The sequence below is a fragment of the Myotis daubentonii genome, chromosome 16, assembly GCF_963259705.1.
Source record: "Myotis daubentonii chromosome 16, mMyoDau2.1, whole genome shotgun sequence".
Taxonomy (NCBI): domain Eukaryota; kingdom Metazoa; phylum Chordata; class Mammalia; order Chiroptera; family Vespertilionidae; genus Myotis; species Myotis daubentonii.
The window spans coordinates 27,038,381-27,064,942 of record NC_081855.1 but is presented as its reverse complement, the minus strand read 5'-3'; the positions used below and the strand labels follow the sequence as shown (position 1 = coordinate 27,064,942).

Genomic DNA, 26,562 nt, shown 5'->3' with positions numbered 1-26,562 from the left:
CCAAAAATGCAACAATCCCAAACACAATCAGCTTTTGGTCTGCTTGTCCCTATTTCTGATCTAGACTGGATTAACTGGATTCCAGATTAATTTTCTGTATCATTTTCAACCCATCAACCACTCCCATACTGAAACATCTGATGGCTACCTGTTTCCTGCCACAGCAAATCAAAAACCCTTTCTCTATCACTCGAAGAGTCTTCTCAATCTAGCCCACCCTAATCTCTCATTTTTCTTCCCAGTATTCAGACTGATCTCCTTCACTCTCATTAGAAGTTATATCATTAATATCAAGGGCTTATTATGATCAATAAAGCCCAGCATTCCAAAATTGGTAAGAACCTAACAATTTCCCCTTTACCCTTTTTCTACTGAAATGTAAAAAAAATTAAAGACTTACTCTAAATTAGCCGAGGACTGACTAAAGTACACATTGGTGCGCTTTTGTGAAACAGATAAAGTAAGGTCTTTCATTGGATCTCTGACTAATTTCTTGCAAGAATTCAAGGTTTCCAATGCTTTTGAAATAGTAGAAGAACACTTAGTAAAACTGAGAGCTTCTACCGCTGCCTTTAATTCTCCAGAGCTTTGAGAAGTCCATCCATCACTGTTTTCAAGACTAAACTCATCACAAAGTCCACTTTTAACCTTTCCATTTGTCCAACTGAAGTCATGTTTACCAAGTTCCTTTTGTTCCCTTACATCAGTTAAAAGGGCATCTAAGAAGGACATGTTATCCATGAACTCAGCGAGAGAATTTAAACAGTGAGAAACAAGGGCAGAACATTTTTTTTCTGCTGGTGTTTTAGGAAGATGAGGATTAGATTCAAGGTTAGAAGCTAAACATTTGTTTAGTTTCTTTGTCTCTGAATTGCTTTCTTTGGCTTTGCTTTCTTCTGAACTTGAGGAAGAAGATTCAGGGTGAAGGCAAAGAAATTCATCAGAGAAGTCCAAGTTCGTGTCAAATAAGTCACTATCATCTAGAATTACCATTTTTTTCTTATGTTTCTTTTTTTGCGACTTTTTCAATGGCTTCTCTCCAGAATGTTTCCTGGCAAGACATTTCATATTTTTTGTTGCTGCACTGGTGTCCACACTTACTGATGAACCACAAAGCTTTTCTGTTTCTGGAATTATATCAACAGGTAATGGTAGGATGAACTCAAGATTGCTATATAAGAAATCTACATTCCGCATTTGGAATTCTGTAAGAATCTGGATGAGCTTATGCCATTCTTCTTTTGTTCGGATTTTGTGCTGAAAAACAATTTTGAGTAAAGAAATGTTATAACAATACACATTTAAACATTTTTCTACCCATATGAATATGTCATCTGTCTTCTATCTTCAAAGAAGTCATTACCCCTCATAATTTATTAACCTACACAGTCCCTTAATTCATCAAAATAGTATTTACGAATCTAAAAACTTAATCTAGACTATTAATTTGAAGAATTAAATTCTTTAATATTCAGTATATACCCCAATTCAATAATTAGCTCATTTGTTTAAAAAATACTTCTCTAGCCCAACAGGTGTGGCTCAGTGGTTGAGCGTCGACCTATGAACCAAGAGGTCACGATTCGATTCCCGGTCAGGGCACATCCCCAGGTTGCAGGGGGAAGCCAATCAATGATTGTCTCTCATCATTGTTGTTTCTCTCTCTCTCTCTCCCCCTTTCCCTTCCTCCCTAAAATCAATAAAAATCTTTAAAAAAAATTCTCTAAAATTTTTAATGTGAACTATCTGTAAGTTCTCTTCTCAATACTATAATAAGCATTTAGAGCAATGCAAATGCATCATTTGTCAGAGTTCGAATGTGTTAAAATCTGAAGCCTATAAAAAGTATGAGCAAATTTAAGTTAATCTCTAGATTCAAAAGATAGGAGTGTTGAAAAGATGAAAGAAACATAAATTTAACATTCAAATTTAACATTCCAAACTAGACATTGAAAATACCTTTAAAAATGAAAATAAATCTTCAGAAGGGGATAAAATGTTCTTAAGGCCAAACAAGGTCTCAACACAGCCAGTGTCACATTTGGGAAGGTCTGTAGGACTCCTTTTAGTATTTTTAGGGTTATTTTTGGAATTACGGCCATCTTCAGAGTGAATAAGTTGTACATTTCTGCCGTTTCCTCCTTCAAAGTGAATAAAAGAAAGTCTTACCTATCCATATTTTAAACAAATTATATCAAACAATTATTTAAAATCTAAGATCCTTTGGCATCTCTTGATCCTATACACTCCATTTTGTTCTTCTCCACACATTTATTTAATTCACAAAGAGTGCAATGCAGCCCGGCTGGCGTGCCTCAGTAGTTGAGCATCAACCTATGAACCAGGAGGTCATGGTTTGATTCCCAGTCAGGGCACATGCCCGGGTTGCAGGCTCGATCCCCTGTGTGGGCATTCAGGAGGCAGCAGATCAATGATTCTCTCTCATCATTGATGTTTCTATCTCTCTCTCCCTCTCCTTTCCTCTCTGAAATCAATAAAAAAATATATATTTTTTAAAGCACAATACAAACATTATTTTTATCATACATAGGTTAAGTGAGATGGTGGTGATGGGCTTACAAAACAATCCTACAGGGAAAAAGTGCAAAGACTAGTAACAGACAAGTCACAGAAGAATAAAAATATCTAATAAACTCATAAAACCATGTGCAACTGCCCTAAGTGACTATGGAGGTGCAAATTAAGATGTTCATTTTTTCACCTTTAAATTGGCAAATAAAAATGACTGATAACCGCCCAGCCAGTGTGGCTTAGTGGTTGAGTGTCAACCTATGAACCAGGAGGTCACGGTTTGATTCCTGTTCAGGGCACATACCTGGGTTGTGGGCTCGTTCCCCAGTGTGGGGAGTGCAGGAGGCAGCTAATCAATGATTCTCTCTCATCATTGATGTTTCTGTCTCTCTCTCTCTCTCTTTCCTTTCCTTCCTCTCTGAAATCAATAAAACTATGCTAAAAAATAAATTAAAAATAAATAAATAAAATGACTGATAACCTAGTTCAGTTAAAGGTACACATAAAAGAGCCATCATATATTCATTGTGGAACATAAACTCATATATAAATGTAAAATGTATAGCCTTTGACCCAGAAACCACACTTCTAGAATTCTCTCCAACAGAAGTACTCACAGACATGCTCAAGGATATGTGTATAAAGATATCCACTGCATAATTTAACAACACACTGAAGATAACTTAAATGTCTCTAAATAGGTAATGGTTAATTAAATTATGTTATATCCAATCAATTATGGAATAGCATGCAGCTGTGAAAAATGGGGTAGAACTATACTGACAAATTGCTGAGTGAAAAGCAAACTGTTTAACAATATATATAGTATTGGTTAATTTTGCTAAATAAGTAGGTAGCAATATTTGTGCATAAAGGTCTAACAGTGGCTACCTTTAAGAAGTTCTTTTATTTTTTATTTTACATAAAAGTTTGAATTTCCAATGAGTGTGTATTTTTATAGAAATGAAATACATATAAGATCTTCCAGAAAAGAAAAAATGCCATACTTAATTCATGTCTTCTAAAGTCTTGGTATAGCATTTTATATCCAGTAGTATGCTGACAGTTAACTATTTTTTTTAATAACAGGTTATTTTCCACGTCTTATTTTTCATATTTACTTACAAGTAAATTATGTTGAATTAAATGTTTGTCTACTTTAAAAATATATATATATTAAAATTTTGAACAAATCAAAGAAAAAATACTGACAGGGGATTAATATTTCAGAACGTCACCCTGATTTCATTTAAATATTTGTGTATTTTCCTGAGCAGAATCTGTAACTATATAACTGTGACTATGGAGCATGGAAACCACGAACTATGAACTTCTTCAGGAAAGGAACATGTCTTATTCATGGAAACACAGGACCTAGCATGGAGAACATGTATCTGTGACTTGAATTAGGTAATGACTAAAGATCAATAATAAAATAAAGCATTTCTGAAATGATAAAGTTCTTAGACAAAATAGAATTACAGACTAGCAAAGAAGCTAAAAGGGACCTTACAACATGGCCACATAAAAATAATTTATATATGTGGAAAAAATCACCAATATTTTTTAAAAAGTAATAAAAATAAATTGTTCAATAATATAATTCTATTTGTTTATTAAAAACATACGTTTATAAATGTAGAAGTAACAATCTGTTCTAGGTTAGTTTAATTTTATTTACCCACATTTAATGTTCATAAAACTTTTCATCAACAAAGTTGACATATGTATGTATTTTTAAGATTAATGTGATACCTGGATGCTCTAAATTTTTATAATCTTTCAAATATTTTGGTATAGAATATATTTTAACATAGGGTCCCATTGCAGAATTTTCTTTTTATAACAGATCAACTTACGACAAAGAGATAATGGCCTTTCTTCTAAAAATCCACCTCCACTTCTAATCCAAAATTGTAAGTAAAGGATACTTTTCCTAATATCACAAGTATTTGCAGTTAACAATGTTACAAAGTCTTTTACGTCAGTTCTAAAATTCTCAGTTAAGCAGATTGTCTGTAGGTAGCTGGCAACATTTAGCTGAGAGAAAAAGGAAATAAATATGGTCAATTGCAGAGTTAATAGAAATACATGAATACATGTCTTTTAAAAAGTAAGACAAATTTTGCTGAAATTCACATATTAAGCATTTATTGAGAATAAAATGAGCTGGATTCAAGGTTCAGTTAGATTCCCAGTCAAGGCCATGTACCTGGGTTACGGGTTTGCCCCCCACCCCAGTTGGGCATGTGCGGGAGGCAACCAATCAAAAATAGTGTGTCTCTGCCCTAGCTGGTTTGGCTGGGTGGGTAGAGTGTCAGCCTGCAAACTGAGGGGTCCTGAGTTCGATCCCGGTCAAGGGCATGTACCTCAGTTGCAGGCTCAATGTGGGAAGCAACCAATCGATGTGTCTCTCTCACATCAATGTTTCTCTCTCTCTCTCTCTCCTCCCTCCATTCCTTCCACTCTCTCTCTGAAAAGCAATGGAAAAAATATCCTTGGGTGAGGATTAACAAATAAATAAATAAAATTTTAAAAATAAATAAAACCATGAGATACCAATATATAATTATTACTATGGCTAAAATAAAATAATTGGGTAATTCTGGTGATTATGCAAAATACAACTGAACCCTCATACATTGCTGGTGGGAATGAAAATCATTGGAAAACTTCAGAAAACAATTTATCAGGCTCTTATAATGTTAATTCGACCAGTGATTCCACCTTTAAGTACTTAAGTGAAAAAAAAAAAAAGGAAATATATGTCCAGAATAATGTAATTAATCATACAGCTTTATTTATAATAGTTTAGCTGTAAACAACCCAAATGTCTATCAATAGGTGAATATGATAACACATTCATATATGAGAAGTATATCTATAAAATGGGATACTGCTAATTAACAAAAAGGAAAGAACTACTGCCACAGGTAATATGAATGAATCTGAAAAAGCATTATGTTGTGTAAAAGAAACTAAATAAAAAATACATATTATAAGATTCTATTTATATAAAATGCTACAGGCAAAATTATAGTGACAGAAAAACACAATGGGGAGCAAGGGAACTTCCTGATAAAATATTTTTTTAAAAAGTTATAAAAGGACACATAATGTTTCCTATTATTTGAAATTTCAGAATAAAAAACACTAATATTAAAAAGTTAAACATATTAGAATATTATGTCTACTTTTGGTGAGGAGAGGGGTGCTGACTTTTTAAAAAAGGGCTTTTGGGAACTTTTTGGATGGAATGGAAATGTCTATATTTTTATATGGGCAACGGTCACATGAAGGTTTATTACATATGTTAATATTTATCAAATCATACACTTAGGGCATTTAACTGCATGTTAATTTAACCTCAATAAAGCACTGTTACTATTAAAAAAAAACTTAATGAACACTGGAGTCTAGTAAAAACTTGAATATTTGGCCCGGCCAGCATGGCTCAGTGGTTGAGCATGGACCTATGAACCAGGAGATCACAGTCTGATTCCTGGTCAGGGCACATGCCCAGGTTGTGGGCTCCATCCCCAGTAGGGGGTGTGCAGGAAGCAGGTAACCAATGATTCTCTCATCATTGATGTTTCTATCTCTCCCTTTCCTTTCCTCTCTCTGAAATCAATAAAATGGAAAAAAAAAAAACAGTTCTAACTGGTTTGGCTCAGTGGATAGAGCATCAGCCTGCGGACTCAAGGGTCCCAGGTTCGATTCCGGTCAGAGGCATGTGCCTTGGTTGCGGGCACATCCCCAGTAGGGAGTGTGCAGGAGGCAGCTGAATTGATGTTTCTCTCTCATCAATGTTTCTGGCTCTCTATCCCTCTCTCTTCTTCTCTGTAAAAAATCAATAAAATATATATATTTTTAAAAAATTTTAACATATCCTTAGTAATTACATTTTAAAATTATAACTATCATAATAAATCACCTTTTATATAATTATGATACATGATCATCAAAATTAAAAACTTACCAACGAAGGCATATTGAAATTAATTTCTTCAAAACAGCCGTCAAACATTAAACTAAATGAAGGATCTATAGTAAAAAAAAAATTTTTTAAACATGGAGACCAATTAATTACTTTTTCCAGTTATACTTTTTCTATGTAAATATTCTGTATTTCATCAGTAATAGAAATCAAATATCATGTAAACTATATGATAAAAATTGAATTTCTATCTTGGCCTAAAGTAGCTATGATTTTTAATTAAACTACCATTTGACTTGTGATTACTATGATTTTTACTTATATTTTTAGATTACAATCACTAATTGTCAAATGGGCCATTAATTTGTAAGTGGAGTCTAACATAAACACATTTTCCTATAGAAATCCATAGCAGTGATATTATATCGAATATTTGCAATGAAAAATATTAGAGAACAATATTATAATATTTATAATAAAAAAAGAAATGATGTAGGTTTTAAAAATAAACCTTGAATGCTAATTATTAGGAAGGTGTAGTAATTCTATTAAGCTGATGATAGTTTACTTTAGCTAAACTATGCAATAATCCATCCATATGGAAGTGTTATCAGGGGTTAAAGGATGGCTAAATTCAATATTAAGGAACTGCAAAAGGTTGGGTCCCATAAAATATTTTGACCAACAAATGAGGAATGGTGATCTAATCACATGTGTGAGGAAGAGGCAAAGAGAAGAATCTGTTATTTTCCCTACCAAAACCTCTTCACTGGCTAGTCCATAAATCTTTCTATCAGTATTCCAGGCTATTGCCAAATTCCTAAATATCTAACACCCAACAAAGTGATTCAAAGTAGTTCCTATTTTTAAAGTCGTTGCTTTTTGCAAGGTAGTAAATTAATTTTATAACTGCTCAAGGCTGCCAATCAACTGCTAATTTGAATAATTCTTCATTTAAAAAATTATCTAGTAGCCTCCTCATTTTAGAAAAAAGGAGTTAATTTACTAGTAGACTTTAAAAGGAACTTTTCAAATTAAAATTAGAAGCTTGTGTAAAATATTTTAACCAGAAGTAATTAATTGTAAAATCACTGTTACCTACCACTTGTAGTAAGGATTACAGGTCTTTTAGTTGTTGCCATGAATGTTTTGATTGCATTCAAAAACCCAGCATCTTCTTCAAAAATGACATCAACCTAAGAATCATTTATTAATATTAATGTACTGAATAGCTGTTATGTATACATAGTAGATATATGTCTGTTAGGAACAAAATTTATGAATTTATGAACAGTGTGCATTCAGCTCATCCTAAAATCTTACATTAAAAGAGTAAGAATATTATCAAACATTAAAACCAAAGAAATGCAGTCACCTGTAACTGGTTAAGTATAACTCTGAATAATTTCTAAATTCATTGAAAAAAATTAATAACCGTGTATTACATTAATTATCTTCATGAAAAATTCTTCTATAGTTGACAATTCCACTAACTTTAATTTCAAATAGATTCAAGTAAGTATTCTGAACTTTCTTGGCTATTTTACAATAATTTACAGTAACACAGTAAGTAATCCTTAGAATAAGTTTTTATCATGAGAGATCACCAATGTATATCTCTGCAACCTTACCTCCTCAAAAAGAATGAGAGATGTTGCATTTTTCCTGTTGGGTTCCTCGGCTCCATATTCTTTGACATTTGAATTAGTTGTATTTGTAGATTTAGTATGAATAGTTTGTTTCTGTTCAAAAAAATTTTTGATTCCTGCATAAATAAAATATTAATATTTTACATAAAATCAACTTTTAAAGAACACTGGATATTTCTATAGAATAAGTTCAAACTGAAATCACCTATTAAAACTGAAATAAAATATCAGAACTCCTATATGAAGGACTTTCAACATAGCTGAAGTTTAATAGATAGCAATAGGAACTCATGAAATATGATCATTATTTATTTATTTACTAGAGGCCCGATGCACAAAATTTGTGCAAGAGTAGGCCTCCCTTCCCCTGGCTGCCAGCACCGGCTTCCCTCTGGCACCAGGGACTCAGGCTTCCCTCACAGCCCCGGTTCGTCCGGAGGTTGTCCGGAAGGACGTCTGGTCTAATTAGCATATTACACTTTTATTATTATAGATTTTAAAAGAGAGGGAGAGAGCCATCAATTTGTTGTTCCACTTAGGTATGTATTCATTGGATGATTCTTTTTTTTTTTTTTATTGCTTAAAGTATTACAAAGGGTATTACATATGTATCCATTTTATCCCCCCGCCCTAGACAGTCCCCTAGCCTCCTCTATCACCCAGTGTCTTATGTCCATTGGTTATGCTTATATGCATGCATACAAGTCCTTTAGTTGATCTCTTACCCCCCTACCTCCTGCCCCCCAACCCTCCCCGGCCTTCCCGCTGCAGTTTGACAATCTGTTTGAGGCAGCTCTGCCTCTGTATCTATTATTGTTCAAAAGTTTATAATGGTCTCTATTGTCCATGAATGAGTGAGATCATGTGGTATTTTTCCTTTATTGACTGGCTTATTTCACTTAGCATAATGCTCTCCAGTTCCATCCATGACGTTGCAAATGGTAAGAGTTCCTTCCTTTTTACAGCAGCATAGTATTCCATCGTGTAGATGTACCATAGTTTTCTAATCCATTCATTGGATGATTCTTATGTGTGCCCTGACCAAGTATCAAACTCACAACCTTGGCTTATTGGGACGACAGTCTAACCAACTGAACTACCCAGCCAGGGCTGATCATATCTTTATGTACCAGGGTCATTAGGATTAAAAAAATGTCTATTTAATTACATACCTTTATTATTTTCTGGAAGTTCTCCTATTTCTTCATTATTTTTTGGCTTGGAAGACACTTTAAAATAATTTGCCAGTGTTTTAGGTGGAAGTGCTCGCTTTGGTCCACTACTTTGTGGTGATGATGGAGGCAGTCTCCTTGGTGATGTAACAACTTTCTTAGGAGAACTTAATTTTTCTGCCAAAACCAAATTACACTTAAAGATAAGCATTCTAAAAATTAAACAGCAAAATTGAATTATCCACAGTCTATATTTCTACTCTTACCAGTTATAAAGATACAGAAATTTTCTTTCATTCTTACATTCCAATACTCAATAGTCAAATATTTCTATATTATTACTTATTCTATCAGAAGAGAAGGTAAAACAGGTCATTTGGAAAAGACACTCTTTTCCAAAGAAATATATATTCTTGAAGCAAATAATGTTCATAATCCCTCCATTCACTTTCTCTATACCTATGTGCGTTCAGAAAAGGCTGCAAGAAAAGTGGTAACAGTACATGCTGAGCACATTACAGAACTTTGTTGCCCAACTTCAGCTTAACCTAACAGTAAGTTGGTACTTCAAAAACAGAATATGTTTTTTTAGAGATTGGATTCAAGTTAAAAAAAATAAATGGTTAATCCCTCCTCCACTAGAAGCTGATGGCTCGGCCTTTATTCCAGGACATGTCCTTCTCTTCCCTCTAAATACCCTGATTCAGTCCCTACATGTCCAAATTATTATCCTATGGCCTTGGTGCAGAATATTCTTCACGCACCATCATATGGGCACAATTCCATGACTGTATCCTACTCTTTTTTTGAACCCCCTATCTCCACAGATCTTATCATCTATCTTGCATTTTACAGGTGTTCAAAAAAATTACAGAAAATTTTGAGTTTGAAAAATTATAGCCATCACTATCATTTATAAAATTAGGGCACTTTAACACCACAAAAAGGAAATGCATAATCTTATAATAAAAAATATTTCTTTATATTGAATACTTTTCTATTTATTTTTTAAAAACCTCATTAGTTTATCTTTATTTTTCTACTTTTATCATAGACCAAGGATTGCTTGATCATGGACTGGCATCAGTCCATAGATTGGTTTTAGAAAATACATGCTGATTTTTATTTATTTTATTTATTATTACTTTTAAGCCTTATCTAAGGATATTCCCCCCCACCCCCTTGATTTTTAGAGAGAGTGGAAGGGAGGGGAAGAGACAGAGAGAGAGAAACATTGATGTGAGAGAGACACATCAATTAGTTGCCTCCTACACGTGCCCCAACCAGGGCTGGGGATCAAGCCTGCAACCAAGGTATGAGGTACGCGCTCTTGACTGGGAATTGAATACGTGACCCTTCAGTCTGCAGGCCGACACTCCAACCACTGAGCCAAAATGGCTAGGGCCCAATTTTTATTTTAAGGTACTCAGAAATACTTGGTTAAATGTTATCAATATATTCTCTTTATGTTTTTTTTTAAATAATTGGTTTTATTTTTTTATTAATCCTCACCCAAGGATATTTTTTCCTTTGATTTTTAAGAGAGAATGGAAGAGAGGGAGAGAGAACGGGAGAGAAAGAGAAAACAGAGAAACACTGATGTGAGAGAGACAAATCGATTGGTTGCCACCGACACACACCCCAACTGGGACCGAAGATCAAACCTGCAGCTCAGGTACATGCCCTTGACTGGGAATCAAACCTAAAACCCTTTGGTACACAAGTGAATGCTCCAACCACTGAACAACACCGGCCAGGGCTTTTTATAATTGATTTTAGAAAGAGAGGAAGGGAGAGAAGAAAAGAAGAAACATCAATGTGAGAGAGAAACATTGAGCGGTTGTATCCCGTACACACCCCGACCTGGGACCGAACCCTCAACTTGCGTATGTGCCTAGACCAGGAATCAAATCCATGACCTTTCAGTGTATGGGACAACGCTCCAACCAACTAAGCCATACCAGCCAGGGCTATCAATATAGTCCCAAACCGGCTAGGGATCAATATATTCTTTATAAAGGAATTTCCACCAAAAGAATCGGTTCTTTGGAGAAATAGCTCATTATAGGTCTGGGACATTTTAACAAGCCAGAGCGCAAAGAAAATATCTAACATTACTGGGGCTATGTCAAAAGGACACAAGCTAATTAAAAATGTTTCCTCCTAGTCAAAGATGAGACAATATGAGCACAAAAAGAAAAATAGATAGGGTTCTGCTTCTAGCCAAGAAACAGACTTAACTTACCCACACATCTGAAATAAGAACAAAAACTGAACATAATATATGATACACTTTTCAAGACTTTGGATTAAATGTAAATGGCTTAAATGCTCCAATTAAAAGACATAGGGTAGCTGAATAGATGAGAAAACAAGACCCATATATATGCTGTTTATAAGAGACCCATCTCAAAAGGAAAGATACACAGAGACAAAAAGGGCTGGAAAAAGACATTTCATGAAAATTAAAATGGGGAAAAAAACTGGGGTAGCAATACTTATATTTGACAAAATAGACTTTAAAGCAAAGGCTATATTAAGAAAAAAAGGACAATATATAATGATAAAGGGAGCAATCCAAAAAGAGGATATAAACCTTATAAACATGTATGTACCCAAAATAAGAGCACTTAAATATATAAAGCAAATCTTGATGGACAAAAAGGGAGAAATTGACAGTAATGCAGTAACACTAGAGTATTTTAACACCCCACTGATATCAATGGATGGATCTTCCAGACAGCAAATCAACAAGGAAACAGTGGCTTTACAAGACACATCAGTTCAGATGGATTTAATGTTATATTCAGAGCACTTTGCCCCAAAGCAGCAGAAAATACATTGTTTCAAGTGTACATGGAATGTTTTCTAGGATAGACCACATGTTAGAACACAAGTCTCAACAAATTGAATAAGAATGAAATCATATCAAGCATCTTCTCTTACCATAATGGTATGAAACTAGAAACAATCACAAGAAAAAAACTGAAAAACACACAAAGACATGGATTCTAAATAACATGCTACTAAACAATGAAATCAAGGAAGAAATAAAAGGATATCTTAAAATAAATGAAAATGAGAACACAACCTAAAATCTATGCAACACAGCAAAAGCAGTCCTAAGAGGTAAATTCATAGCACGATAGGCCTATCTTGAAAAACAAGAAAAATCTCAAATTAACAATCTAACTTTACATTTAAAAGAACTTGAAAAAGAACAACTAACAAAGCCCAATTAGAAGAAAGGAAAAAATAAAGATGAGAGCAGAAATAAATAAAATAGAGTCTAAAAACCAATACAAAAGATCAATGAAACCAAGAGCTGGTTCTTTGAAAATATAAACAAATTTAACAAATCTTTAACCAGACTCATAGGAAAAAAAAAGAGAACCCAAAGAAATAAAATCTAAAATGAAATAAGAGAAGTAACAACCAGCCAGGGCAGAATGAAGCGTTTCTCATACCTTTCCTGTACAAACTGTATTTCAAAGTATCCAAATAGCCCTGGCCAGTTTGACTCAGTGAATAGAATGTCGGCCCCTCGACTGAAGGGCCCCAGGTTTGATTTCATTGAGGCTCGATCCCCAGTCCTGGTTGGGATGCTTGCAGGGAGGTAACCAAATTATGTTTTCCTCCATCTCTCCCCCTCCCTTCCACTCTCTCTAAAAATCAATGGAAAAATATCTTCGGGTGAGGATTAACAACAAAAAAAAGGTTATGACAAAAAAATAATAATTTACTTACTTGGTGACTTGCCTATATTGTAGCTATTGAAAAAACAAGGTTTTTGTGCATTTACACCTTGCTTGTCTACTTGATGGGACTGAGTAGCTTCCTTCAGTTGAGACAGAATTTGTCTACCACTGCGCTGAGATGAGGCATTCACTTCAAATATCTAAAGGAAGAATACATGAAAAAAGGCAGAATGGTTTGTTTTCTTTTAATTCATTAACATTGTTCTACTGCAGCTGTGACTGACCTTAAATCCAAGCTCCTGAGCACAAGCATATACTGCAGCAGTTTTCCCCACTCCTGTTGGCCCTGTTATGAGAACAGTATTGCAAAGACGATTCTCTTCTTCATCTGAACTGCCTTTAAAGTCAATGCTATCCGACAGATCTGAAAAATGATTCAAATGCATATAAAATGATAATTGCTTAGGCGGCAATTATACCTCACCAAACGCAATGATCAAATCCCACAAACTTAAACAAAAATAAAATAAAATAAAATCCCACAAACTTCCTGCCAGTAAATGCTGGAAATTTAATGTGCAAAAACTAGAACACCAAATATAGAATATGAGTAAGAAATTTTATAAAATTTTTTAGATAAATCTAATACTAAAAATTTTCAGTGAAATGGGGAAAAAATGACTCAAAATACCTTCTTGTTTCTCATCTCTTTTTCCCTTCAAATTCTGTCTTTCTTCTAATTCAGCTCTTCTTTTCCAGTCTTTCAACCAACTACCATAATAAAATGTATGTTAATAAAAATAATTCACAGAATATAGGTAGACTATATATGAAAGGACATTCATTGCAACATTGTTTATATTAGCTTCTAAAAGGAAAAACCTGAAAGTGTATCAGTAGGGGAAAAGATATACTTTTGCACCCACACAAGAAACAATACACAGCAACTAAATAGAATTTAGGTAGATTGTGTGATAACAAGAAAGATGTCTAATATATAATGTAAGTATAAAGATTAAGTTTTAGTCTAGAGCAGCGGTTCTCAACCTGTGGGTCGCGACCCCTTTGTGGGTCCAACGACCCTTTCACAGGGGTCGCCTAAGACCATCGGAAAACACATATATAATTACATATTGTTTTGTGATGAATCACTATGCTTTAATTATGTTCAATTTGTAACAATGAAATTGGGGGTCACCACAACATGAGGAACTGTATTAAAGGGTCGCGGCATTAGGAAGGTTGAGAACCACTGGTCTAGAGCTAGACTACCTGAGCTTAAATTCTAGCTCTATCACTTTCTAACTGTGTGAACTTAGATAAATACTCAACCTCTCTAGGCCTCATTCCTCATCTATGACGTAAGGACAACTATAATTTATACCCTCAGACTATTTTTCTAAGGATTAAATGAGCTAAGAACAATGCAAGTACTTAGAACACCACCAAGTTCAAGGTGTTCACCCTTATTATGGGCTACAATTCCTTACATGAAATCCTCTGGACCGAGTGGGTTTTAGAATTCAGTTTTTCAGATATTAGAAAGGTAATGTGGTATATACCACACCTATATATAAAACACTAATATGCAAATAGACCAAATGGGGGAACAACTGAACAACCAGGGGGCATACGGAGAACATGGCAGGTGTCGGCAGCAGGCGGCAGAGCATGGAACATGGTGGGCGTCGGCCGCGGCGGGATGGTGGAGCATGTGAGTGGGGGTGCCAGACCAAGATGGAGTGCCGCTCACTGTCACTGGGGCGAGCCTCTGGTGATTACTGAAAATTCTTTGCTCCCCAGTGCCCCGGTTCTGCCCAGTGTTCACACCTGCTACTGGTGCCCGCCCCACTTGCACCCGCTCGGCGCCGGCCCTGATCACTCGGCGCCATCAGCGAGTGCAAGCGGTGGCTGCTGGCCCTGATCGCCCCTCAGGGCTTCTCCACCTCCCCCTGCTCCTGAGGGGCGGGCGATAGGGGCTGGCAGCTGCCTCTCGCACCTGCTGCTGGTGCTGGCCCCAATCGCTCTGTGCTGTCAGCGGGTGCAAGTGGGGCCGGCACCATCAGCATGTGGAAGCAGCAGGAGCAGGGCTGCTGGCAGAGAGGGGGCTGGGGGCCATGGCGGGAGGACCCTGCGGGGGCCCAGAGGATGGGCCGAGACCCACCCCTGGGCCCACCACAGCCTCACAGCCCACAGTTCCTTTCAAGGTGCACAAATTCGTGCACTGGGCCCCTAGTATTACATAATACCTCTAAAGAGGTATGTGACAGTACACCCATAATCACTTAATATTTTCATTTTAAAAATGTATAAACTCCTACAAGTGAGATCAATAAAGACTACAATAAATTTTATGTAATAAAGTTAATATACTTTCAGTCTTCAGAACATTTTGAATGTTAGAATTGTAGACAAAAGATAATGGGCATGAATTAATGTAATATGAAAGAAGGAACTAATATATGCATAAAATTTTTTCTGAAAGGTTTTACAAGAAACCTTTAATAGTGATTTACCACTAGGGACAATAAAGGGATATTTACTTAATATTCTTTTGTTTGTTTGTTCTTTATAATTATAATAATTTACAATTATAGATTTTAGAATAAATAAAAATTTAAAAACTATATTCATTAACTGTATCTCCATTTTACCAACCTATGTAACTTTTTTATAGCAAGTTCATTGCCTATGAGTTCACTGGAGTTCTGAGGTTGATACTTTTCTGTCCAAAGCATGTCTTCGGTTCCAGAATCTAAAGCCAAAAATATACATTAAAGTATTGTTCCTTGACATAAACATATATTCTTAGACATTTATATTAGTTTATGTAACAATAACTACTATTTGTATAAATATTTATATTTACAAAATGCCAACAAGGCAATTTCAAAACTTAATATTACATTTAAAATTCTTCACATCAAATTCCCCCTTTAAAACCACCATAAAGTCTCATGACAGTAAAGTTTAAAAGTATACATTCAAATTTTTAATAATGCTGAAAACAAAAAATAATTTTTACCATAAAAAGTATCTAAAGAAAATTTTTAAAAAAGAAAAAAAATATCTAAAGAACAAAGACAGCATAATTTTAGTGGAGTCTTTTTTGAACAATGAAAAGAAACATTAAAATGCCCAACTAAATCATCCAGTTTAAATGGAAAGATATGTTACACTCCCTGTTGAGAAAACTGAATGTTGTAAAGATGTCAATTCACTCCAAACTAATCTATAAACTAATGCAAAATCAAACCTCAATGGGATTTATGAGAGTAAGGGAAACTATAGTTCATAGTAGAGATGTAAGAAAATTGCTTTTAAAAATGATAGACTTGCTATACAAATATCAAAACATACTCTAAAGCAGGGACGAGGAAGCTTTTTTCTGCCAAGGGCCATTTGGATATTTATAATATCATTTGCGGGCCATACAAAATTATCAATTTAAAAATTAGCCTGCTCTATTTGGTCAAACATTTCATTAACTCACCCCTAATGCCTTTGCAGGGCCAGACCAAATGATCTCATGGGCTTTATACAGCCCACGGGCTGGACATTCCCCACCCCTGCTCTAAAGCAACATAAATAGATGAATTAATTTAATAGGATACTTGGGAAAAGTTAGATACCCTGAATGGGAACATGTAAGAAATATGAGAAATACATGTAAAATAATATGTATAATATGATCCCTATTTTTTAAAATATATTTTTACTGATTTCAGAGAGAAAGGGAGAGGGAAAGATAGAAACATCAATGACGAGAGAGAATCATTGATAAGCTGCCTCCTGCATGCCCCCACTGGGGATCGAGCCCGCAACCCAGGCATGTGCCCCTGACAGGGAATCGAAACTGGGGACCCTTCAGTCTGCAGGCTTGTGCTCTATACACTGAGCCAAACCGGCTAGGGCTGATCCCTATTTTTTATAAAAGCATATATATTTACAGAAGTGAAAAAAAATCAAAGATCAAAAAGCAATGTTAAGATTATCTATAAGATTCTTGTCAGTGAGGCTTCCACTTCTTATTTATACATATATATTGTTTGAATTTGCAATGAGCACATATTGAGAGAGGGGAAGTGACAGGTTTAAAAAAAAGATAAGAACTAATTTACCAGGAACAGAAGATATTTCTGATGTAGATGCTTTCTCATCATCTATTATCAGAACATCAGAATCTTCTACTGCTTCACTTTCCACTTCACATGTTGTACTCACAGCAGTTTGTGTCTTCCTGCGTGTTTTAGAATACAGACTTTTGGAAGAATCTAGCTTTATCCCAGTGTAGTTGTGTGTTTTTTCCAGTTCTTTTGGTTTTCCATTTATATTTTCTGTATTTTCTGAATACTCATTTGGTTTCCTTCTTTTTGATTTATGATTTTTGGTTTCCACTCGTTTCCTTTTGGTTTCCTTTAGACTGACATCAGGCTCTAGTTGTGGATTTTCTATTTGGGGAATAATAGAAATGCATATGCTTACTAATCAAAAAAATTTTAATACCCAATAATCTTAGTATTACTTCAAAATATCCAATTGACTTACTACAAAACAAAAGGTAAGAATCAAATATGGCATGCTGAAAACAAGCTGAATATCTTATTTAGACTGCCTTTGTACAAGCAAATAAGTTCAAATTATCTCATTTAAGGCTTTCCTTAAGTGAATTATTAATAGCTGTCTTGGGCTGGCATCTCTGGAAGCTGGCAGGGGCTAACACTGCATTGCACAAGATGCTTTACTTCAGTTGAATAAATTCTCCCTGCCAACCATAAGCAATGTTCTCTTCATGATGACCACTTCCAAGGGTCAATGGCTAACTCTTAGTGCTTTTTTTCTTTTTCTTAAAAAATGTTTTCATTGATACTAGAGAGAGAGGGAGAGACAGAAACATCGATGATGAGAGAGGAACATCTATTAGCTATCTCCTGCATTCCCCCCACTGGGATCAAACCTGCTACATGGGCATGTGACCCTGACCAGGAATTGAACCTATGACCTCTAGGTGCATGGGACAATGCTCAACCAACTGAACCACACCGGCCATAACCTCTTAGTGCTTTCAAAAGTGAAATATTAACATAAATGATAATAATTATCACTAACCTTGTTTACAATGACATTCAGAGAGTACTTGGTGCTCAGCTTTTTTTTTAAGAAGCAATGGAAAATATTTCCTCAAAGAAAACTCAGGATTTAACCATGTAATTTCCTCCAGCAAAAGATTTCTTACTTCTTCAGTAAAATCTTTTCTTCTCCCCATTAACTGAAATAGAGAATAAAATACTCAATAACTGACCCACACTGTCTATTAACATTAAGCACAATACTACCAATTACTTTGTCAATAATCCAATCTAATAATAGACAAACATGGTAATTGACCGTACCTTCACTACACTTCCCATTGGCTAACCAGCATGATATGCAAATTAACTGCCAACAAAGATGGTGGCTAATTTGCATACTACAGGCAGATCCCACTGCTCCGCCCCACCAGGGGCTGGCAGCAGCGCAATCCCCAGCTGCTGGCCACCCCAGTGTGAGATCCTGGCCTGCCATGTGAAGGGCAGAGCGGGCAGGGCGGGCGGCAGCATGATCCCAAGCCGCCACCTGCCCCAGCGCGGGATCCAGGCCTGTCCTGTGTGGGGCGGGGCAGGTGGCAACGCGATCCTGAGCCACCACCCGCCCCATGACAGGGAGAGGCTGGCAGCACACCACCCCCCCATAGGGGTAGGAGCCCCAGGCGTACAGCCAGGAGACCTGAACCTGCCTACTCGAGCATCAGGCTTATGCTTATTGGAACTAGGCACCAATACATTAGAGAAGTTATTTTAAAACAAACAACAAAGAAGAAAATAGGTGTCGACCCCAGAACTATGTCCGCACAGGGAGTAGGTGACAGCGAAGAGGAGCGCAGGCTGACACGCTGCGGGCGGCGAGGACAAACACGGAGCTGAGGGAAGCAGGCAGAGCAAAGGCCCCAGCTGTCTGACTCCATTTACCTGAAATGCCAGGAGCAGGAAGCGCACGGGCACAGGAAGTGACCAGTGCTTTCCAGGGGGGTTTGAGGGACTGGGGCCTAAGGGAGAAATGACTTTAGAGGAAGTGCAGCAGCTTGCGGGTGCAGGAGGCCTGGCTCCCAGGTCCAAAATCAGAAAAACAGCTCAGAAAGGAAACCTGAAGAAAGCCCTGGAAGTACCCAAAGAAAAGAAAGGTCTGGGCATCTCCACGGAAGAGCGAAAGGGCGCGGGACACAGCAAGACGGGCGGCTCTGGAAGCGAAAAGGAGCATCAGGAAAGCGGAGAGCACAGGGGAGGGCGGGAGACTCTGCTGTAAAGCGGGCCGGCGCGGGGGAGGGGGGTGGTCTGAGGAAGTGGAGGCCCAGGGCCAGGACCAGGATGGCTCCTCAGAAAGAAACACGCCCCCCCACATCGGACGGAGACCAGGAGTGACCGGCAAGTTCGGCACGAAAAGTGAAGGAGGATGGCGGGGCACCTGGCAGCAGCTGTGCATGCGGTTTCGGGAAGGAGACAGAGCCGCACCAGGTTCCCGTCTCCTGGGGGGGCTCCGGCGCCGCGAGCTTAGACTCGGACAACACAAGCAAGCACCCCAGGCTTTAAGGCCTCACTGGGTGCTTGAGCTATTCTTCAAAAAAATTATTTTAACACATTTTAATTTCAAGAAGTAAAAACAAAACCAAGAAAGAAAAACTATGCTTTTGGAGCCTGAACATCCACAGGGACCTCAGCGCAATCCCTAGCCGCCGCCTGCCCCAGCGAGGGATCCAGGCCTGCGATGTGCTGGGCGGGGTGGGCGGGGCGGGTGGCAGCACGATCTGAGCAGCCACCCGAGCCAGCGCGGGATCTGGGCCTGCCATCTGCGACGGGGGGAGACGGGGCAGACACCGTGGGATTGGGCGTGCCATCTGCCACCAGGGGAGCGGGCCTAGGCCAGCAGGTGGTTATCTCCCAAGGGGTCCCAGACTGTGAGAGGGACAGGTTGGGCTGAGGGACCCCCGCCCCCCGCAAGTGCACAAATTTTTGTGCACGGGGCTTCTAGTCCTATATAATAAAAGGCTAATATGCAAATCGATGAAACGGTGGAACTACCAGTCACTATGATGTGCACTGACCACCAGGGGGAATACACTCAACGCAGGAGTTGCCCCCTGGTGGTCAGTGTGCTCCTCCAGCCAGAAGCCAGGCTTATGGCTGGCAAGTGCAGTGACAGCAGCACTAAGCCGTCATTCAGACAGCCGCCGAGGGCTCCCAGACTGGGAGAGGGTGCAGGCCAGGCTGAGGAACCCCTCCCCACCACCCCCAGGCATGAATTTCATGCACCGGACTTCTAGTAAGTAAAACTTAGCTTTCATCACTAAATGTAAGCTTGATGGAAATGTTATTAAAAACAATCTTGATGGCAAAAAGCTGCATTTGCTTAGTTTTTTAAGGACTTAAAACAATTGTTCTGTTTCAACTAGTAATTGGACTTCACATATTTACTAGATTAAAATGCTGACTTATAGCCCTAACTGGTTTGGCTCAGTGGATAGAGCGTCAGCCTGCGGACTCAAGGGTCCCAGGTTCGATTCCGGTCTAGGGCATGTACCTTGGTTGCGGGCACATCCCCAGTGGGGAGTGTGCAGGAGGCAGCTGATCGATGTTTCTCTCTCATCGATGTTTCTAACTCTCTATCCCTATCCCTTCCTCTCTGTAAAAAATCAATAAAATCTATTTTAAAAAAATAAATAAATAAATAAAATGCTGACTTATAAAGTATCTAAATGTACTATATAATTGGGTGTGCCATCTGCCACCAGGGGAGTGGGCCTAAGCCAGCAGGTGGTTATCTCCCAAGGGGTAATATTTTGAAACTGGCTAGCATTAATTCTTAAAATGTTTTTATAGCTTTAGTATTTAAAAGAGATATTACTTTAGCTGAGATTTATTTTTTAGGCTACAATAGTAGATATCCAAATTGTTTTTTCTCTAAAAGATGTGAAGGAAACACTCTACAATGAATGAGCTTTCTAATACTTACCACAACAGTAGAATTATTACTTTTCAAATTTGAATTCAATGTTGAAAATTCACCAAGAGCAATAACACATTTAGAAAGATTTACTTTAGTATTCCATTGTTTAAGTTTAATTAAGCGAGAACAAGTGGGTGGTTTCAAATGCCACAAAGAGCATCCTAAAGAAAAACAGAAAAATTGTTTTAATTACCTTCATTCACATATTATCCACTTATCAAATGCCAAGTATATAAACATAAAAAGACTTAACTACATAGTTAACACAAAAGTATCAAAACTAAGATGAGTACAAAAGGGAACAAAATCTTCACCTCCAACAAATACAATTAATAAAAATTACCTAGTCTTCCGTTCCAATTGTTAAAAATAAGCAAATATCTGCAAATTTTCTTCTATTTTTAAATCAACCTTGCTACTCAGAATAAAAATGTCAGTGTCAGTTAACATTCTGGTTTAAAGTTTAAATTCTAAAGTCAGGCCTAGATTCAAATCCAGACTCTGCCTCTTACTAGCTAGGTGACTGTGGGCAAGATCCTAAACCTTAGTTTCTTCATGTGTAAAGTGGGGGCAACAATTATAATACTTAACCTTCTAAAGTTGTTATGAGAATTAAACCAGATATTCATATGAAGTGTTGGGCAAAATGCCAAGCAACAGTTAAGTGTTTGCTAACTCTTGTGGTTCTAGGGAGAGAAGTGCTCTCTGTGTTTGCCTTATCTGCTCATCTGCTCATCTCCAATGTTTTATAGTAGCATGCTTCTAGGAGAATGGGTTTGTCAAAATCGGGGGGGGGGGGAGGGGAGCATAACTAATTTCTATAGTTGAATATACTTTCAGAAAACACTATGCAAACCCTGGCCAGGTAGTTCAGTAGGTTAGAGCGTCATCCTAATATGCCAAGATTGCAGGTTAAATCCCTGGTCAGGGCACATACAAGAATTAACTAAGGAATACCTAAATAAGTGGAACAACAAATCGATGTTTCTCCCTTCCTCTCCTCTCTCTAAAAATAAATCAATAAAAAATAATAATAATAAAAAAAAATCAATCAATAAAAATTTAAATTAAAAAAATACTATATAAAATTGAACTAGTAAAAAATAACAGAAAAGGCTTCATCAACTGAATGACCAGTGGCAGCTGGAAAAAAGGAAAAGTAGAATATTATTACAAAGACAGGCTGGGAAGTTCTCCATACAAATGAGAAGCCGAAAGAAACTCAAAAAGTATCTAGGTCAGGCCCTGACTGGTGTTGCCCAGTGATTAGAGCATTGACCCTCAGGCCAAAGGGTCACAGGTTCGATTCCAGTCAAGGGCACATATGGGGGTTCAATCACCAGCCCTGGTCAGCCAATTGATGTATCACTCTCATCGTTGTTTCCTCTATCTCTCTCTCTTTTTCTCCCTCCCTCCCTCCATTCCATTTTCTCTAGAAATCAATGGAAAGAAAGTGTCCTTGGATGAGGATTAACAACAACAACAAAATACCAAGGTCAAAAGCATAAAAGGAAAAGAAAGAAAACAGAACACCGTGTACACTTCATGATAGAAGGAGTGCACTAAACCAAACCACAAAGCCAGCTGAGGGAATATAACTGGTTTTGTGCTGACAAAAATAACTCTTAGGTAGAAACAATAACAACATAAAGATATAAGGTTTTGTACATTACCAGCAATTAAAAAATATATAAGTAAAGTAAGACTGTAATTGTTACAGCATTAGAATCCAAATAGAATTAGCTTATGGTCATACTAAAACCACCTTATAAGAAAGAGGCTTGTGCAAACAGTTCATTCTTGTGCACAGTGCACGTGAGAATAGGGTGAACTAGGGCGATGAAGCACTGCTACTTGTTACCCATTCCAGAAAATATTCCCCAAAATAGGTAGGTACTAAACAGCAGAAGCTGCTCTGGAAAGGAGGCAAACAAATTTCCCTGAACATTAGCTTGAACTCCTGTGAGAAATTCTTAAACATGACCTGTTCACACACAGGCTATAATTTCAGAAGGGAATGGCCTTCCTTTTAGAGCACAGTGCCTCTCTGGAGAACAATATGCACTTAAGGTCCCACACACATTGCCTGCTGTCCCCCGGCATGAGGGGTAAAGGCTGAGGATGACTTTGGCTTTCTTGCCCCTGGTCATCCTTGGTAAAGTGAGCCTAAGGCTCAGGAAGAGACTTTAAATTCCCACTAAAATCATTCTAAGAATTACACTTAAACCTTTGCCTCATCTTAAACCACCTTAGTTTCATATTACTTCTAACAGTTTCAAAGCAAATATCCCATAATAATAAACAAGCTCACCATCATCTTTTTGTTGTACATGAACTACTCTCTGGAAACTGGTACTCACTGCATTGTACACATCTAATGCAGCAGATTTCTTTGCAATTTGTCGTTTCAACAAATCTGGCAGACCACTCATTAAAAAGTCACGCTTTGCTTTAAGTCGCACATCACAATCCTGAGATCTTTCGGAGGTATCTTGACTTTTAAGAAAATGATGTAAAAAGGAAAGCTAAGGTTATAAAAACTTTAAACATATAAACTGTCCTATATAATAAAGAGCTAATATGCTAATTAGACTAGACGGCAGAACGACCTTCTGGAGCAACCTTCCAGAATGACCAGTGGGCGGGGGGCGGGGCTACGAGGGCCGAGGCAGCCAGGGCTGCGAAGGCCTACTCTTGGACAAATTTTGTGCATCAGGCCTCTAGTCTTTAAAATAAATACCTTTAATTTAATTTGAAAAGATTTAGTCAGCTAAGATGTTAGCTGGTCAAATTCTTTTTTGCTTATCATAAAAACAAAAGTCTATCAGTGTTAAGAAGTTAAATAAGTATATATATATAGAAAAAATATGGCCCTGACTGGTTTTGCTCAGTGGATAGAACATCGGCCTGTGGACTCAAGGGTCCTGGGTTCAATTCCAGTCAAGGGCATGTATCTTGGTTGTGGGCACATCCCCAGTGGGGGTTGTGCAGAAGGCAGCTGGTCGATATTTCTCTCTCATCGATTTTTCTAACTCTCTATCCCTATCCCTTCCTCTCTGTAAAAACTCAATAAAACATTTTTTTTAAATGCATTTAAAAAAATAAAATAAAATAAAATGCATTTTAAAAAAAAAAGAAAGAAAAAATATGAAGGACACCCATTAAAATGTTAACAGGGGCTATTTAGGGGTGGTAAGTTTTCCACCCATTGTTTTCTGTTTTCCTTTTTAAAAAATGCATTTATACATATAATAATCAGAAAACAGCAAGTCTCTAGCATAATCGGTTAGTGCATTCACCTGTTAACCAAAAAGTTGGTTGGAGTCCATCCAGATATGCCTCTCGCATTCTTAGAAGGAAAATTTCTTTATATCTTTGTCCTCCCACATTCTCTCTCAGCGGTTACTGGAGAGGGGCCTTCTAGTACTACACTCTTGGCCCTAGCTGGGGGCTCAGTTGGAGCATCATCCAAAAGGTTACAGGTTCAATGCCCGGTCAGGGGGGCACTTGCCTACGTTGCAGGTTTGATCCCCAGTCAGGGCGTATATGGGAGGCAACTAATCAATGTGCCTTTCTCTCTTTCTCTCTCCTCTCTCTCCCTCTCCCCACTCCACTTCTACTCTCTGTGAAAAACAATGGAAAAAATATTCTCACTCCTTGGTTGAGGATTAAAAAAAAAAAAAAAGCCTGGCTGATGTGGCTCAGCATCAACCCAAGAACTAAGAGATCACCGGCTCGATTCCCAGTCAGGGCACATGCCTGGGTTTCAGGCTCAATTCCCAGTAGGGGGCATGGCAGGAGACAGCCAATCAATGATGTTTTTCATTGATGTTTCTATCTCTCTATCCTTCTCCCTTCTTCTCTCTCTAAAAATCAATAAAAACATTATTTAAAATTTTTTTAAATAATAATATGTGCATGTGTGTGTATATACTGAGCAAAAGCAACTACACACAAAAGAATGTACATAATTGAATATATATAATTAAAGTTTATGTAAAATTTTAAAACACAATACTAATCTATGGTAACAGAAATCATAATAGTGGTAACCTTTTTGTTGTAGCAGTGGTGGGGATAACAGGAAAAGTAAGTAACTTTTCTGGAGTAAAATAAAAATGTTATATCCCAATATAATGTGTTTATCACAGTTGTATGCTTAAGATTTATGCATTTAACAATATATAATTTGTAAATCAATAAAACTGAAATAGGAAAAACAAGTAACCTGAATACATGATGTCCCTAAATTTGGTCTCCTTCCATTGTGCCATCCACTTACATAGACCAGAACTTAAGTGTTATCCTTACACCTTCTCCCCACCCCAACTCTCATTAATCACTAAGGGTTTTTAATTTATCTCCTAAATCTTTTCCAACACCTGAGTCCACACTTCCATCATTTCACACCTGGCCTCCTGCATCCACTATAAGCTCTCCTCTGTTCCATTCTTTATACAACAGCAGAATTAATCCAGCAGTCAGATAAAACTTTCAAAATCCAAATGTCCATACTCATGTTTAAAATCCTTTGGTGGGACTGGCACCCACTTCTCCAGCTTAATCTCACATTCCTCTCTCCCCCGCTCTCTATGCGCAAGTCGCACTGGCATCTTCCCATCTCCTGTACTGACCATGCTCCATCCAGGTACAGGGACTGCTCCCTCTGGCTAGAACGCTGTTCCTTCCCCTGATGACCTCCTGCTTATCCTTCCGTTCAGGCGTCATTTCCTCAGTAAAGCCTTTCTTAACAAGACCAAATTTACTTAATATAAACTTAACAGAACTTTGTATCTCTCCTTCTTAGTACAAATGTTGGCCCAATTAATGTTCAATTATAGCTTGTCTTTCTTCTAGAATATAAGCCTCATAAGGACAGGGAATGTCTCATTTTGTTTCCCATAATATTTCTCGTACCAAAAATCAGTGCCTGGTTTATTGAATAAGTTCATAATCAGCTTTTTGGTTTTTTGGTTTGCCTATTTATTTTTCACTATTTTGTCTAGAGATGGCCCCAAAATGTTTGCAAAAAAACAAGATCTTCAAATTCACTTGTAGCACTGTCATATTTTAAGTTCATCTTTTAAAATGTATTTATTAAAGCTTCAAATGATAATTTACATGCTTTCTCATCAAAGTAAGTGAAAACAAAACACATTCCATAAAACATTTTGGCATTTAAAAATTTGTCCTGGACTGACCTGCTTTCATCAAAACCAAGGACAGGATCAGCTGTTTTATGAACCTTTCTGGTAAGAAATAAAGGAGCGATTTTCATTTTTCCTGAGAAAAATAAATACTTAGGTTAGTATTAATGTTCATCATCTCCACTTCCTTCCAACTACTTTCCAAATTATATCTCTATCTTTTTAAACTTTTAAAAAATGAATTCCTTAAAAGTTTCTTCCAATTAAGAAAAATTCTATATAAGGATCTAGTTCCTCAACTGGGCAATATCATTATCAGAATCTCTTGGAGAACAAAATTTTTTTAAACTATAGATTCCTACAACCCAGCTCTGGAAATACTTAGTT

The 26,562-nt window shown here is 37.2% G+C and overlaps 1 protein-coding gene across 1 annotated transcript in view; it reads right to left on the bottom strand.

The window, feature by feature from the left end:
- The window catches only part of ATAD5 (ATPase family AAA domain containing 5), a 42,639-nt gene that overhangs the window by 1,652 nt on the left and 14,425 nt on the right, over positions 1-26,562 (bottom strand). The window contains exons 6-21 of the mRNA XM_059669494.1: positions 26,230-26,311; positions 23,340-23,524; positions 21,035-21,189; positions 18,098-18,257; positions 17,110-17,439; positions 15,647-15,743; positions 13,680-13,759; positions 13,273-13,412; positions 13,038-13,188; positions 9,291-9,467; positions 8,101-8,234; positions 7,572-7,665; positions 6,512-6,576; positions 4,392-4,572; positions 1,960-2,141; positions 401-1,257 (exon numbers count right to left, since the gene is read on the bottom strand). Of these exons, the coding sequence (XP_059525477.1) occupies positions 401-1,257; positions 1,960-2,141; positions 4,392-4,572; positions 6,512-6,576; positions 7,572-7,665; positions 8,101-8,234; positions 9,291-9,467; positions 13,038-13,188; positions 13,273-13,412; positions 13,680-13,759; positions 15,647-15,743; positions 17,110-17,439; positions 18,098-18,257; positions 21,035-21,189; positions 23,340-23,524; positions 26,230-26,311 (3,070 nt within the window). The remainder of the gene's footprint in view (positions 1-400; positions 1,258-1,959; positions 2,142-4,391; positions 4,573-6,511; positions 6,577-7,571; positions 7,666-8,100; positions 8,235-9,290; positions 9,468-13,037; positions 13,189-13,272; positions 13,413-13,679; positions 13,760-15,646; positions 15,744-17,109; positions 17,440-18,097; positions 18,258-21,034; positions 21,190-23,339; positions 23,525-26,229; positions 26,312-26,562) is intronic.